General features: G+C 28.8%; 3 protein-coding genes across 6 annotated transcripts; 1 reads left to right on the forward strand and 2 right to left on the reverse strand.

Moving 5' to 3' along the window:
- Window positions 1-215: 215 nt before the first annotated feature.
- Window positions 216-3,519, reverse strand: LOC143185712 (uncharacterized). Its single transcript, XM_076388920.1, has 6 exons — window positions 3,093-3,519; window positions 1,630-1,822; window positions 1,419-1,558; window positions 1,182-1,344; window positions 838-1,092; window positions 216-760 (listed from the first exon to the last, which is right to left on the reverse strand). Exons 1-6 carry the CDS (start codon window positions 3,170-3,172, stop codon window positions 635-637), a joined length of 957 nt encoding a protein of 318 aa, XP_076245035.1. The 5' UTR covers window positions 3,173-3,519; the 3' UTR covers window positions 216-634.
- Window positions 3,520-4,119: 600 nt separating this feature from the next.
- Window positions 4,120-9,911, reverse strand: Dx (deltex E3 ubiquitin ligase). Its single transcript, XM_076388592.1, has 6 exons — window positions 9,488-9,911; window positions 8,278-8,470; window positions 7,926-8,198; window positions 7,559-7,847; window positions 7,161-7,479; window positions 4,120-6,948 (listed from the first exon to the last, which is right to left on the reverse strand). Exons 1-6 carry the CDS (start codon window positions 9,655-9,657, stop codon window positions 6,603-6,605), a joined length of 1,590 nt encoding a protein of 529 aa, XP_076244707.1. The 5' UTR covers window positions 9,658-9,911; the 3' UTR covers window positions 4,120-6,602.
- Window positions 9,912-10,046: 135 nt separating this feature from the next.
- On the forward strand, window positions 10,047-14,987 carry Usp30 (ubiquitin specific protease 30). Of its 4 annotated transcripts, none has more exons than XM_076388368.1 (7): window positions 10,047-10,103; window positions 11,001-11,214; window positions 11,308-11,466; window positions 11,792-11,955; window positions 12,424-12,828; window positions 12,904-13,239; window positions 13,317-14,987. In XM_076388368.1, exons 2-7 carry the CDS (start codon window positions 11,115-11,117, stop codon window positions 13,503-13,505), a joined length of 1,353 nt encoding a protein of 450 aa, XP_076244483.1. In that variant the 5' UTR covers window positions 10,047-10,103; window positions 11,001-11,114; the 3' UTR covers window positions 13,506-14,987. The 4 variants fall into 4 exon arrangements, with proteins under 4 accessions (XP_076244483.1, XP_076244481.1, XP_076244484.1 ...); XM_076388366.1 differs by having other exon boundaries at window positions 10,049-10,103; window positions 10,450-11,214; XM_076388369.1 differs by having other exon boundaries at window positions 10,059-11,058; window positions 11,152-11,214.
- Window positions 14,988-15,576: the final 589 nt, after the last annotated feature.

Genomic DNA, 15,576 nt, shown 5'->3' on the forward strand with positions numbered 1-15,576 from the left:
TTTTTGTATCAAAAATTCATATTATATTACCAATAAGTAATAGAGTAAAAATTATTTTTTAAGCTAGTGTTAATATTATTATATTTTTATCTCTAAAAAAGATTAAAGCTTGTTCTGGTTAATTTTACACAACATTAGTACAAACAATTAAAAAAATATGTATCAGTAATATCATTTATTTGTAACTTACAATCAATAAAATAAGTTATCCAAAATTGTGTAAGTTCGTTTCCTAACGTTAATAATACGTAACGGTACTATTTTATTTTTCACTATATTATAGTAATATCTAATGTTAATATGTAGTAAGATTGATTATGTTATGTATGAATAATATATGAAGATGTAAATCTTTTTTCTGCATAACAAAATGAAAATAAATTAGGAACGAATGAACAATGTATTTACAATAATGCTTGAATTAATACTACAAGTGGAAAGAGATTTATGGGAGGGTGAAATTAAGTAAATGGAAATACAAGTATATGCTAATATAAAAATACTAATATAGAAATTATCATCCATAATCGTGCTTTATATGCATTTTATATGCATAAACTTAAACCAAAAATGATAAAAGTTTCACAACAACAGTTCAACTGTGAAATATTTTATACACAAGCAAAAACCTCCGTTAGCTGCAAATCCTTTGCTTTAATGGGAGATCACTGTCAGAGTCACTAGATTCATTAGGCATAATAGGTTCATCATCAGAAGAAGAATAATGTTCTTTCACTTTCAATACCATTCTCTTTTTAATCTGAGAAATAAAAATTTAAAAATTATAATTATAATGAAAAATTTGCAAAATGTAACAAAGTCAATTGAGTAATATACCTTCGGGCAGTTTTTAGTTGGCCTTTTAGGTGTATTAGGTTTTGGAACGTACTTATCAGCTACTCCTTCAACACGTCTAATATCGAAATCTTGATCTATTTTGGTTATAGTCTGCAATCTTTGTTCTTCTGATGTTACATATAAGTCATCTGGTTGATGATAACTGTTATGCACATCATATGCTTTTTTGCTACAAAATAATGCAGCACATACTGTACACTTTATTAAATTCTCTGGAAGAGCTTCTCTTTCTTGCTGTTATATAAATAAAGTGAAACACAGGAATATATAGCATAAGAGTTACAATATAATTCACTTATAAAGTATTCATTTATTAGCTTTACTTGAGTATGAGCTCGTTCCAAATGCTGCTGTAAGTTGAATTTTATAATGTATTCAGCCCCACACAAATGGCAGTAATAGACACTGAGAGCATCATTCATAGAATTCACTTTAATTTTATTACTAGGAGGTGGTGTCGCTATTGGTTGGAATAAATGTACCATTCTACAAATTAAAGTATCATGTATAATTTCAAAATGTAATTAAAGATTTTACTAAATAAGAAGCTACTAATTTACCTTTTATGTACAGAACGGTAATGATAATCTAAAGCTTTTTCATTATAAAATAATACATCACAGTCTTCGCACTTCCGGTGTTGTTCTTTCCGCTCACTTTCTGATGAATCATGAGATGCTTGATGACTATCCCTGTGCGTCTAATAAAACAATAAACAATTTAAAAAATTAAGAAAAATCAACAACTATTATATATAGGAAATAAACCTACTTTTAGTGGAAATTGCATCCCACAATAATGACAATAAAATTTTGTAGGTGAATTAGGATGAACTTTAAATCTATGCCTTATTGTTGCAGTGATTGAATCAAATGTTTGTCCACACATATCACATTGGGTGTCAGCATTTTTGTTGGTTTTCACTGGCCTACCACGAGTATCTATTTCTTTGTTGGCATGTTTTCTAGATAAAGCATTTTATTTGTTTAAAATTTACTTAAAGCACTAGTTCAAATGTACTAAAACTTTCCAACAAAAACATTTACATTATCTTATGCTTGTTGCTTTTTATAGAATTCAATTATGCCACAAAAAGTTATTCGAAAGATGTCAATATTAGGATACATGCACATTTGAAATTGTACAAAAATGTAAGAAATCCTAACAATTTTACTTACTCTCAATTTTTATTTTCAGATAGTATAATTTACAAACATTTTAATTTACATATGAATAAATATATGTATAAATTATTACTAACATGGTAATTAAAATAATGTACAAGTAATAAAACTTTATTTTATCAGCAACAAATGAGACTCTTTCCTATTATATTATTGTAACATAATTATTGTGTAACTTAAGTTTGAATAACTGTTAACTATACAAGTATTAATGCAATATAAAATAGTTCTCTAATTATTTATCGACTTATTGAAGAACTAATACAATATCCTAACAGTCCTATAATAGATTTTATGTTAATATATGAAATATAATGCAATTTAGAACAAATTAATACTAAAATAGTACATTATACGTTTAAAAAATTATACAAAGTTTTTATATTGTCTGTTCTTTGAATATTTGAAATATATATATTTTTTAGTTTGCTTTACCATTAATGTATTCACTAAAAAATATGTAACTTAAAAATAGAGACCTATATATAACAATAACAAAAAGTATCATTGGATAATGACATATTTAAATACTACTTAACATCATATTTCAATTAATGAAAATAATTAAAGGTACATCAAATGTTGTTTTAATAATATAACAACTTCAATAATAGAACAATAGCTTTAGATATACATAAAATGCCAAATACATCATCCAATTAAAAGAAAATTTTGTTTTAGAATAAGCAAACAAGTGTTTTAATATTCACTGTCACATATCGTTACTTATAGTAAATTAATCGTTACGTGTTTTTAAATAATCTTTTACAGATTATTATTATTATTGTTATTATAAGAATTTTGATATATTTAAAAAACCCAAAACAAACGAAAAAACTAGCGCGACAATCAAACTCTATCGGTAATGCAGCTTATTATTATGATTACAATATAATCTTTCAAAACATATTTTTCTTCGATTACGCTTTTGTGTTTTGGACTTTACATCAAAATAAAATGAAAAACACAGGTCATCATACAAAATTCGTGTGTTATGAAATTGTTTCCTTGGTTATTAATAAGACCAAAATGACTAGGTTCTAATAATACCTAAAATGTGCCTGCAAGGCTTCCTTGGATTCTAGTTTCGAGTCACACAAAACACACTTGTGCTGCCTTTTAGCACTCATTTAGGCGCGAATTCTTATTTCGGAAAAAACATCACAAATTTACCGGATGACTTTGCGCCAAGTACTACCATGTAAAATCTTCCACGCTATATGATTCAGCCACGATAATCGTACTTAATCAATCACGAATAGCAATAATGTAATTCCAGATTCTTTAAAACATTGCTAGTTTTTCACATATGTATCATTCGTTGTATCAATGAACGTTTAAAATTTCATAGAACTCACGTCCGTACAGAAAAATCAGTTTTCGGCCATTTTATTATGTTGAACGTCGCGTCATCTATCATCTACCACTGCAAAAAGAGTGAAACAATTTTACGGGGTATTTGATTACAATTTTTTTATCAACATTAGAACTACCGGAGTTAAATTACATAAATTTTTAACCGTATATTATAATTGCAGGTTTCTGAAGAAGTACATACTTTATAGAAATAACATTTATTTACATGTCCTTTAGTTTTACTAAGCGTTAACTGAGAGAAGAATAACATTTATAAAAAATAAAATGTACATGAAATATAATCTTACTCCTCATTTTTACGGAATTGGTAGTTCTAATGTTAATTGATATTCTAAATTACAGAAACTAAATTATAAAAAGTTGTGTTCAAGGTACACAATTCTAATGAATGTAATATGTATTTTTTTCCATTTGTCTTTTAAAATACACGCAAACCTTGAATAACAAAATATAATTTGCACAATATAGATACAGCTTTATCTTTTATAATATATCATAGCAGTGTTAACATATATATAGTAAATATATTTTGCTTCTTTTTTTAGTTCTAAGGAAGAATTCATTTAAAGCATTATAATATACTCAAATATAATATAAAACATTTTAGAACATTCTATTTACGTAATATAATATATTCTATTGATTTCTTGCTTAGCATGAAATCTAAACAATTTTTTAAATGCACACATACATGGTATTCTATAATTGTTGCAAATAATTCTCATCGAAGTAATTAGTGTTTAATGTAAAAATCATATTTAGTAACTAGATACAAATTTATCAACTCTAAAAATGTTACAATGCTACGATATTAACAACTGATTATTTCGATGATGATTAGTAACATTTTCATTTTTTTTTACAAAAATTAAAAAAATACCATCTATGAGCATTATATTAGCATGAATATTTGTGCATTTGTAAAGCCGTTAATTAGACATTGTTACTTCAATGTATAGTAATTTATCTCAATAGACCCGACTGAGATTATTCTCTATCAGCGAGGTCGTGTTTGTTATGTGATGACCGGTACAGGACCCCATGCTACCATTTAACAAAGAAACGAAGAATGTTTTGTTTCAATTTTCAATTCATCTTTTGTAACCCTACACTCTCCCTTCTTTGATACATTATTGGTATGTATACATATACATATATATCTGTGGCTACAAGGCAAAACAATTATGTCACATTTTGAAAAAAGTTGAGTTAAGGCTTTACTTGAGATCTAGAATATAGAACTTATATACATCGTAATAAAGTTTGAAATAAAGGTTCATAAGACAGTGCTGCAATGAAAACTTTAAACGTTAGTATCTCAAAAACAAAAATTTGTGACTTAAGTCATTTTACCTTGCAACTACATACACAGCTGTAGGAATGACGCTTCTTATAAATTCGTTACCAATCTTCTTTTCTTTCATGTATTTTGTACTTTTCTGCATATTCAAATTTTCCATAAATGCATAAACACCTGCGGTTTATCATGAATTACGCAATACGACAGATGGATGTACAGAAGGCTGGTAGCGGGTTCATAGAGAAGAGCTAACCAATTACTTATATGCCCGCTACGTCGAATGTTGCTTCGAAGACCTCAGGAACACCTCGTTTTCGACATTGAGAAGGTTACCTACTTTTCATTACCGCTTCTGAGGAACAAATAAGTAATAAGTTAACCCTTGACAAACAAGTTAACTACTCATCTCAGAAGAGGAGAGACTGGAAGACATTGCTTGACTTCTTGGCTATAAGCCTATTTCAGGCTAAATTAAAAAAAAAATAGATTATGTATTATCTACCCTTCAACCCAAACTCTATACAAAAGTGCCCTGTTAGACTGACGCGATTTCGGATTGGTAGTGTCAAACTATCGAATCCGTAGGGTCTACTTTTAAAGATGACCTGAACCTAAGCTACTGAACCATGACAATGATCAACGTCACACATTTCACCGCACTATGACGCTGCATGTAACATGAAATTTTTACAATTTCTATTTTAAATTGATGAAAAGATTTTTATTGAATTAACAGGACTTTCCTGATAAAAGTGAGTTTAAACACGACTTGAATCGGATTATTTTGTATTAGTAAAGAATTCACCCATACAATGTTTTCGTATGAAAGTCACAAACTCTGGAAAAAATATAAAAAAAGAGATGGATTAATTTCTAATAATTGAATATATTTACGAACGAATTCTAAAATTAAAACCCTTAAATGTAAGAGTGATGAAACGACTGATATTACTTCTTTCTCACATAATTCCGTTATCTTTTAATTTTTTTAAGTTTTGTACCTATGATTCAAAAACATTGTAACGGCGGATTACATTACTCCTCAAAATAATCTAATTAAAGTCATGTTTGAACTCATTTTTATCTGCAAGATTTTATTAATATAATGAAAATTGTCTCATTGACTTAAAATAGAAATTATAAACGTTTCGTTTGTGCAAGACTTGAATGATCCCTCGGTTAAGTTAATCGCAAAAAGTGGTAGGGATCGTTTCTGTTAATTTAACGAGTCCGTTTCTGCCACTGATATGGTATAAGGCTTAACTGTCTTGAACGTTTGAACTGCGCCATTTTATACGTATGCTCATTCTTCATATAATTTACAGTATTTAGAAAAAATACAAGGGAGGAATTACAAATCAGTGAGAAATGTCATTTGCAAGCCACATACACTATTATCTTGCAAAAAATTGGCAAGAAATAGTGTTATAAGCTTGCTTGTGAATGGAAAACCTGTGGTGACGTGAGCGGAAAACCTTAGTACCATCTGTCTCTCTCAGCAGTGTACATGATATATTCTTAATCAATGGCACAGAGTAATTACTCTTACTAGAACCGTCCTACACTCAGAAACCTTATACAATGGTTTCTGCATCAATCTAATGAGGCACTATTGTAGTCTCGTTACTTATAATTTCATTATAAGTGAAGCAAGCAAGAGTGTCGGCTCACGAAAAATAAAGTAAGAAAAAAATGTCATATTTGGTCCATCTCTTATATGCTTGTCCATCGCGTCGTTTTTTTTTATTCGTTGTTTTCTCTCATGCTTGACATCGACAAGACAAAGGCTATTGTATTTTAGACTCAAAATCCTAGTCAAATCACTCTGTAGAGCCAGTAACGGACCCAATTCACGGGCTTATAGAGAGATAATACTGCGATTTTTAATATAATGATGTATGAGGTGGTTGTCCATCTGTTACGCCTTGTGCTGCTAATTCCGCTAAAGTTCTTTCAAGGTAACTTGTATCAGGGTAACCATGGCCAGATGTTGATGGTCCCAATTCAGTCTTATGATGAATTTCATTCCATGTTACTACATCTTCCCGTCCAGTGGTTACTGATCGTCCAATCGTAAATATCAGTCTTCTCTCGAAAGCGATTTGTAATAATCGTAAAACTCTTCGACCCAGATTATTATCTGGAAGGTAACACACTCGTGGAAAACCTACAGCATAGTAGGCTTGACCAGGATTAGGATGTTCATTTCCTTGTATTCCTGATGGAATGCTGAAATTATAATACTAAATTTTAAAACAAGAAATCAGACTTGTAGATTATTATATTAAAGTGAAGAATACAACAATAGTTAAGGTATGATATATTTTTTGACTAGTTATACCAAAAATTATAGTAAGAATTAATTCAATAATATGTTTATGAATAATATTATATTTTTTTTATTAATTAATTATTAGATTAATATTATATTATTCTCTTACTCATAAGTTATTTGAATCGTATTTGTATTTGGGAAACCAGGCAAAGCACGTGGTATCCTTGTCCAATTCATGGTCCCAGGTGGTTGATTTCCTCTCTTCTCTCCATAAATTAAACGACAGACAGGACACTGTATATACATGGGAGGTTGCTGACAACTGAGCATTGCATTCAAACATGCTAAGTGTAGCCTATGTCTACAACGAGTTAATTCTACTGTCAATGGCTCTGGCATACCAAGGCACACAGGGCAAGAATCAGAATCATCACTTTCTACTACTTTCACATATTGAGAAATAACATCTGCTTCAGCATCTGTGCCTAATGAAATAGAAAGGTACACTCATTTAATACATTGTATTTATGTACATAATGAATTTGAAGAAAAGTAATAAATCACCTAAAACGGAATCCTTAAATGCATCATCGCTTCCCATGCTGCTATCTAATAAGTCTACTGGGTTTTCATGACTCAAGTATGTGGAAACTGTATCAACACTGGGTCTTCGTCCACTTTTTGTGCTGCTAGAATCTACATCAAGAACATTATCCCACGTTTTCCTTTTTTGACCAGATTCAATGGTTGTGACTGAACTGCTATTTTCTATACCATGTCTATTACTGAATATATTGAAGTTGCTCAAAATAACACGTGCTATATTGGAAGGACCAGTATCTCCATTTTTACCCTGATAATATGAATTATAATATACAAATCAATTTATAGAAATACATTTATATTCACATCAACTAATACTGTTACTCACCTTCTTATTATTTTTCTTTGCATTTGTTGTAGACGACTTTTTATGTGCTACTTTTGTAGCAGAATTTTTTATAGTTACACACGTAGCCTTCTTACCAGAAATAATCTGTTGTAACTCTTCCAGAGCTACTTTAACCAGAGGATAAGGTGCTTGTTGGATACGTCGTATTGGTCTAACATATCCAGTACAACAACGCACTTGAGTTAAATTGCAAAAGTTTATAATATATGGGAAACCTAAATATGTCTTTGAAATGTCAATAGTTTTATCGCCCTAAAATAAAATAAATAAAGTCACATTTACAATTAAAATTGAGATAATAAAAAATTGTCAAGATTAGTTTAATATTTACTCTTGCCCATGCTTCTTCTATAAGACATTGCACCTCCATATCATATGTGTGCCAATCATCTGTATCACCAGCCCATTCCCATTTTGCACCCTTCCCAGCTGGTGAACTGGGAAGATAAAATTTTCTTCTAACATTATGTGTTTCATCTCCATCTTCACTGCATTGCATTTTAGTTTTCAAATTTATGTAATACCTGTTTAAAATACGATAATTTAAAAATGGACAATTAAGAAAGATAAAAATAATGTTAATCAAGAGCCAAATAATTATTAGAAATTAAGCACAATCATAAAATACAAAGAGTATCTCAACATATTTTATAAACCAACAAGGATGTTTTATTAATAAAAATAAGAAGAGATGTTACATAAACACATGTTCATGAATGTTACATTTATTGGGAAAAAGAATAAAACAAAAATATTTTGATGACTTACAATAGACATTTCACTTCATTTGCATGTACTATTCATTAAATAAAAGACATTGTTAACTGTGATTATTTAAGAAAAAAAATATTAATCTTGAACTGCTCTGATGAAATAAAAGAATGATAATACTCTAATAAGATCCTGTAATACCTCAGTAACAAAATAAGAACTACTGTTTACAAAGAATATTTTGTTAAACAATATTCTTACATTTAAGTTAATACATTTAACAAATAACAGTTGATCATACTAGTTGCAAAATAACACATGAAATAATGTAATTAAATTGATTGCTGGGAATCTGAAAAAAGTGTCTGTCAGTAGAGAAGAAAACTGTCAACAAATGTATAATGCTTGGGGTTTTATAGGATCCCACAAAAGCAATTAAGGGTTAATAAAGTATCAATAACATTCATATAAAAAACAATTGTTATCTTAATAATAATTTACATTTCTCTTTCGTATTAAAAATATATTAACTTTTAAAAAAAACATAAATCAATGTGCAAGGAAGATTTTCTTCTTTCCATTTCTATCTCTTTTCCATTTCCATATCTAAAATCCAGAACATAGTACATAGCATGTACATGTCTAACTTAAAAATGCTGGTATATATCTTTATAAACACAAAATCATTTTAAATACAAGATTAGTAATTATTTTTGTTTACATTCTTAACGATCTGATACGTCTCTTTTTATCATTTTCAATTATGAAACATGAGAACAGAAAATTGAGACACCCTCTATATTGAAGAAACGATAATAGTGATATCGAACCTATCCAAATTCGGATCTGCATCATTAAGAAAAACACGCGTAAGCTTTTTACAATGTGCCCTCTCGAGGTGTTGTGATACAGCAGGGCTGTAGGGTCTCCATCGTCCGTGACGATTTTCCCATTCCCAAACAACCACAGCATGACCATGTTCTTGCCCCTGGGCGTTCATCTTCTCGCTTAGGAATTTCACACGCACGCGCAACACACACTTGCAAAGCGGGAACGTGGGAACATTTTCGAGTCCCCCACGGTCACATTAATTTAAGTACTTTCTTCTACGTGTACTACCTGCTCGTAATATTTCCAATAAAAATTTCAATGGTTCACCATATTATTTCCGCGTACTGAATCGAGTAGCATTTACATATCATATAATAATGACTCTAAGAAAGATTCAACGGAAAAGACATGTCAAACGCAACGTAGCACCAAGTCGTTTTGTTTGCAATGAAACACAAACGCACACGGATTAGTGTGAAGTATACCGGTCTAAACTTTGAGCAATCGAGATATCGATAGTCGAACCTCGAAGAATCGGATTTTAAAAGACTGATTACCACAATTTATGTAATACGAAGATTGCAATAGTAAACACTGTGGAAAAGTGTTAATGAGGTGGTTATTAACAATAAAGCACACCTCACACTAACATTAAACTATTATTATATTACTTTTCACTGCTATTCTCTACTACGACACTCAATTCCCAACGCGATTATTTTTTTCAAATATAACCCAAACCTAACCTAAACCTAAATCAAATCTAAAAGAGTACATAATATTAAAAATATTTTTGTGTATATCTCAAAAACTAAGCCCAAACAATGGTGATATATTTAGAAGAAAATTACTCGTGTCATTGATTTTAACAATATCTTTTAAAATCAGTGAAATACGATTGGGGTGATGTGTCCTCTATTCTCAATAATTACCATTGATAATTAAATTTTATTATTTTCAGATTTTCAAGAGTTTCAGTAGTTCGAACTCTAAATATTGAAACTAAGCAATAATGGATCCATTAATAAATACAAATTTTAGAAAGCATTAAATGCAGCATTTCTTTAAACCATACTTTGAATTTTTTACTTCCTACAGATTTAAAAATGTTTAATTGATTGTTAATATTACGTTTAACATATTAAAATTCTTAATACCGATATTAGTACCATATAACCATAACCTACTCGAAAAATTCTATGCACGCGCGCGCATAGTGCGTATTACATATGTGTATTTATAACGCCAATCAGTGTTTGAACATTGGAATATCGCGTACGCGAGTACATCGTTCATTTATGAAATTAAAATTCTTTTTCTCAAGACAAACATTTATTTTCACGTTTTTTGTTGAAAATTTAAACCTCACTACAAGTAACAAATATTTTTGTATTATTCCTTGTAGATTGAACTAAATGAGAATGTGTTTATACAAATTCTGTTTTCGGTTTATTAATTTCGAATGAATTAATTGGAGATTAATCTTTCGTGTCGTAAACTGTTTATTTCCAGTGAAAACATGGGTGTACATTTAGTAACTGCCACATTTGTTCATTGAAATAACAAGTAGGTTAGTTTTTACAAAGTTTCCAAGAAAATTTTAGACTTTCACGTTATCCAAAAAATATGGATGTGGAAAAAATCGCTGTGTTCGCTAGCGTAGGATTCGCTATAGCCGTTGCAGCATTTGTTTTATGGGGTCCATCCCCTAAACCTAGGAAAAAAGGTATATTAATATATGTTGTTATTACCAAGTGGTCTACAAAAAAAGTATTTTATGTAACAAAGTATCTGAATTATTCGATACATTCTTTTTTAGGAAAAATCATGGGAATTAACAATTTAGGGTACACATGCTTTTTAAATTCTCTTTTACAAGCATTGGCTGCATGTCCAACATTTATTGGATGGTTAAAAAAGCAATGCGAGAAGAATAACAATGTTGTTTTTATTTCAACTTTACTCTCTGTTTTCGAAAGTATGTTATTCTCTATAACAGAATATTTTATTGAATCTTTTATTGTCTAGTATTGAATAAGTGAAATGGTAAAAGTATTTAGATATCATTTTGTTATCACCTTTCCTGATAGAGTTAAACATATACATATTATTTATATGCTTTTCGTGACAATAGACTTTGAACTAATTATTGATAAGAAGTACATTATTAATTATAAATTATAAACATTATAATAGTCTGTTCATTAGATTGCAAATTGTAACACTATCATGTAAAATATGTGATAGTCTATTATTAAAATTTATCAAAAAGATGTTATTTTTTAATTACTTTTCATTCTTAGAAATCAATGGTTATTCAGAGGATGTATATGGTGATGTAACACCAATTAAAGTAATTTCATCTCTTGGTAATCTATGGAGCTTTGCACCAGGTCATCAAGATGCACATGAATTATTTCATGTTGTTCTTAGTGCATTGCAAGCAGAGATTCAACCTGTACATAGGGTAAATATTAAATAAAAAGAAACTATAAAGTAAAATTATACATATTGTACATGTATTTCAAAAGTGATAAAACTTAAAAAACGCAATTTTCGAGTTACAACTATTAATCAGTTTGAGAAATAGAACTCCATTTTTTATACAAATTTTATTAATTAAACCTTAAAATTGCAGAGTTTATTCAAAGAACTCTTCAAATATAAATTATAAATTATTTGAATAATAATGAAGTAATTACATTTACTGTAAACAATGCATAACTATTTTTCAGATAAATTATTAAAGTAAAATAATTATCTGATGATACTACTCCATATGTTAACATGATTTATTTAATAAATAATTTTGTTCTTAGCTCGTAAATAGTTTTTTGTTTTCCCTGAAAAGCATTCTTTTTTAATTTGTGTCACTTTTGAAATACATGTGTGATATGGTTAACAGACAAAAATGAGTTAATGTAAATCATTTCAGAAAGGTTGCTTGTCCGATGTTTTATTACAAAGTCCAACAATGGTGGTGGATTCACAGTGGAGTAATTCCTTGACATTTAGAAGTGTATCCTGTAATGATATTGTATCTGCTAATGAAAATGTTAACACTCCAAATGGATTTAATAAAAATTGTAACAATCGGGTAATGTCAACGTCATCTGTATCAAGTATTCCTATGGCATATAATAAGCCTGGTATGATCCTTGCCAGATCTTCAGAATCGCTTTTGAACGATGTTGGAAAAGTTAACAATAAAAAATACTTTAGTTTATGGAATTCTTTATGCACCATGCTTATTTCAAATCCTTCATCAATGTCAACAGAAGCACATCCATTCTCAGGGTTGTTAACAAGTCAATTACAATGTAGTAACTGTACACGAAAGGTTTGTTCTTTACATTAGTGTTTGCTCTACATCTTATGCTTTATTGTATAAACTGAATAAGAATATTTATTTCAGTCTGCAGTTCGTTATGACAAACTGGAAACAATTTCTTTACCTTTACCTCCTCTGGATCTATGTAATAAGTCATACCATACAGTGGAAGAATTATTAACTCGTTTTGTAACTAGTGAGATTGTCCTGGATGTACTGTGCGATGGATGTGGAACACGTTGTTTAGCCATCAAAACTCTAACACTTGGTAAACTTCCAAAATGTTTGTGTTTACATATATCAAGGACCACATGGAGTTCTTCGGGAATACCAATTAAAAGAAATGATCCCGTGAAATTTCCTCAGATATTAACACTTGATCCTTATACTTTCACAGAGACAAAAAAGCGAAATGCACAGGTAGGATACATTTTATATACTTAAATAAACATACATTTTGCATGTAATACAATTCCTTATTAAAATATGTATTTTAGTATCAGCTACGTGCCATAGTAGAACATCGTGGACCTGTTGATTCTGGGCATTTCGTTTGTTATAGACGAGGAAATAAATCAGATCAGTGGCTATATACCTCAGATAACGTAGTTGAGAGCATATCTTTAATTGAAGTTCTATGTGCCACACCCTATCTTCTGTTTTACGAACGTATAAACAGCATATAAAAATAGTTAGTAACGAATTTTAATGATTATAAGAAAACTTTCCATAAGGGATTATCCAAACACAGATTTCCTTCTGTTTTACAAATTTGTAAATCTATGTGGTCATCAAAATTTAAATTTCTTTATGTAAAAACAATACGTATAAATTTATATGCATGTTTTTTTGCAGTTTAGACAGATTTTTATAAGACTACTTTCGTTTCATTCCGTTTTGCTCTTTGCTATGATTCAAGTAGAAAACTAGTATGTATTATATACTACTACTATGATCAACATATAGATTTACGATGTGCAAAACTGAAGAAAATTTTTGTTTGCATAATTCATTACACCACAGAATAAGATTTTTTAGGAATGACGAAACAGCATATTGATTTAGAATAATATAATAATGATGGAATTGAAAAGACTGTGTGCATATTAGCGGTAGTTCCCATCAGTTTTTATTATAAGGCAATTGGAATCTATGAATTATTCAGAACATTTTCTGCTATAATAATTGGTCAAATATATTATGAAAATGCAATACTTTTCAACAATATTATTTATAAGTTTTACTTTTCTTTTGAATTAATTAATATGAACTATTTTAATTATGTATTAAAAATTCAATTTTTAGTTCAGTTTTACATTATGAAGTCCTATTACCGCTGACAGAATTCGTCATCATAGATTCCATATTGTGTAGATAGTCTTGACATTTACATTCACTTTTGTGACTTACTTGAAGGTGATAAATGCATTATTTTTCCGTATTCCCATGTACAAGTTTAATTACAAGTTACACTATTGAATAATACAAATTTTTGAATTTGTATAAAGCATATCTACATAATGATTTAGATATGGAGGCAGTGTATATTATTTAAATCCACAATAACTGAAGATACTTGCGCATATTTTGTAGATGACTAAATTCATTGCTTGACGATTTTCATGATTTACAGTGATAAAAAAGTATTGAAGTCGTGCCAAACTAATTGATCGTTTTATACGAAGTAAATCATTGTTTTGTATAACTAGAGCTTAAAAACTTGATTCTAAACATATATTTAAGCAATTACTCCTTACAGAATAGACATATACATGTACAATTTAGATAAATATAAAATTACCAATATTCAAATATTCAATTACTGAACATAAATTTGTAATGATTTCGTTCTGATATGATATATTTAAACAATTTAATATTCACATACTGGAAATCACTGTATTGAAATATTTATTTTTTTCTTATAATGTTTGATTTTTGTGAAACTTGTATACAACTTTTGTATCTATCTTATATGTAATTTAGTTACCAAACTATATGCTTTTATTAAATAAAAGTATAATTGTGTTTTTATAAAAACACAATATTATTGCAAACTGTACTGAAACGACTGCAGGGTGGTAAGACTAATTTTATCTTCTGTTTTAGTAATTTTTATAAAAAAAAGTCTATATTTAAATAGTACTATAATTAAATAAAATGTACTATGCCAGAAAGTGTATGTTTTTATTTTTTAAATACTTATGTACTTATTAATTTACAGATGATAGAATATTTGACTAAAATATTGGGTTAATGCTTAAATTTGTGCCACATCACTTCTTTCTTTTTCTGTGGGATTGATGTTATTTATGGAAATACGTTATTATTATTAACATACATATTTTAATTACAAGTAGAAACAATAAGCTATAACTGTTTTAAATTTTAAAGCATAAAAAAACATATTTGAAAAAAAGAAATGACAGTACTAACTTATACATCAATCCAACATTTCACTTATTAGAAAAATTTCAGAAACAACTTTATGCTTAATGCACAGAGTTTATGAACTTCTCATTTTTTTCAGTCTTTCAGATACGAAGTTTTATTAAAATATTTTATTTCAAAGTTTAAGAAATTAAACATGATTAACTTCAAAAACCTTTTGCCATATAATAGTATTTTGAACAAATTACATATTTCATGTAACAATGACTGGCATTAAGAAAGATAATGCTTTTTTAAAAGTTAAATATAATTTTTAGAATAACACATTTTATAGTATCAATATTTAAGATTTTAATTTCTAATTTT

The sequence above is a fragment of the Calliopsis andreniformis genome, chromosome 12 (genome assembly GCF_051401765.1).
Source record: "Calliopsis andreniformis isolate RMS-2024a chromosome 12, iyCalAndr_principal, whole genome shotgun sequence".
Taxonomy (NCBI): domain Eukaryota; kingdom Metazoa; phylum Arthropoda; class Insecta; order Hymenoptera; family Andrenidae; genus Calliopsis; species Calliopsis andreniformis.

Coding starts and splice junctions, on each gene's coding strand:
- LOC143185712 (XM_076388920.1), bottom strand. CDS start 3,172: ATGAGTGCTAAAAGGCAGCACAAGTGTGTTTTGTGTGACTCGAAACTA. Junction 1,345..1,418: donor TACCGTTCTGTACATAAAAG/GTAAATTAGTAG, acceptor TTTAATTTGTAG/AATGGTACATTTATTCCAAC. Junction 1,093..1,181: donor TGGAACGAGCTCATACTCAA/GTAAAGCTAATA, acceptor TTTATATAACAG/CAAGAAAGAGAAGCTCTTCC.
- Dx (XM_076388592.1), bottom strand. CDS start 9,657: ATGAACGCCCAGGGGCAAGAACATGGTCATGCTGTGGTTGTTTGGGAA. Junction 8,199..8,277: donor TAGAAGAAGCATGGGCAAGA/GTAAATATTAAA, acceptor ATTTTATTTTAG/GGCGATAAAACTATTGACAT. Junction 6,949..7,160: donor ACGATTCAAATAACTTATGA/GTAAGAGAATAA, acceptor TTATAATTTCAG/CATTCCATCAGGAATACAAG.
- Usp30 (XM_076388368.1), top strand. CDS start 11,115: ATGGATGTGGAAAAAATCGCTGTGTTCGCTAGCGTAGGATTCGCTATA. Junction 11,956..12,423: donor AGATTCAACCTGTACATAGG/GTAAATATTAAA, acceptor AAATCATTTCAG/AAAGGTTGCTTGTCCGATGT. Junction 13,240..13,316: donor CAAAAAAGCGAAATGCACAG/GTAGGATACATT, acceptor TATGTATTTTAG/TATCAGCTACGTGCCATAGT.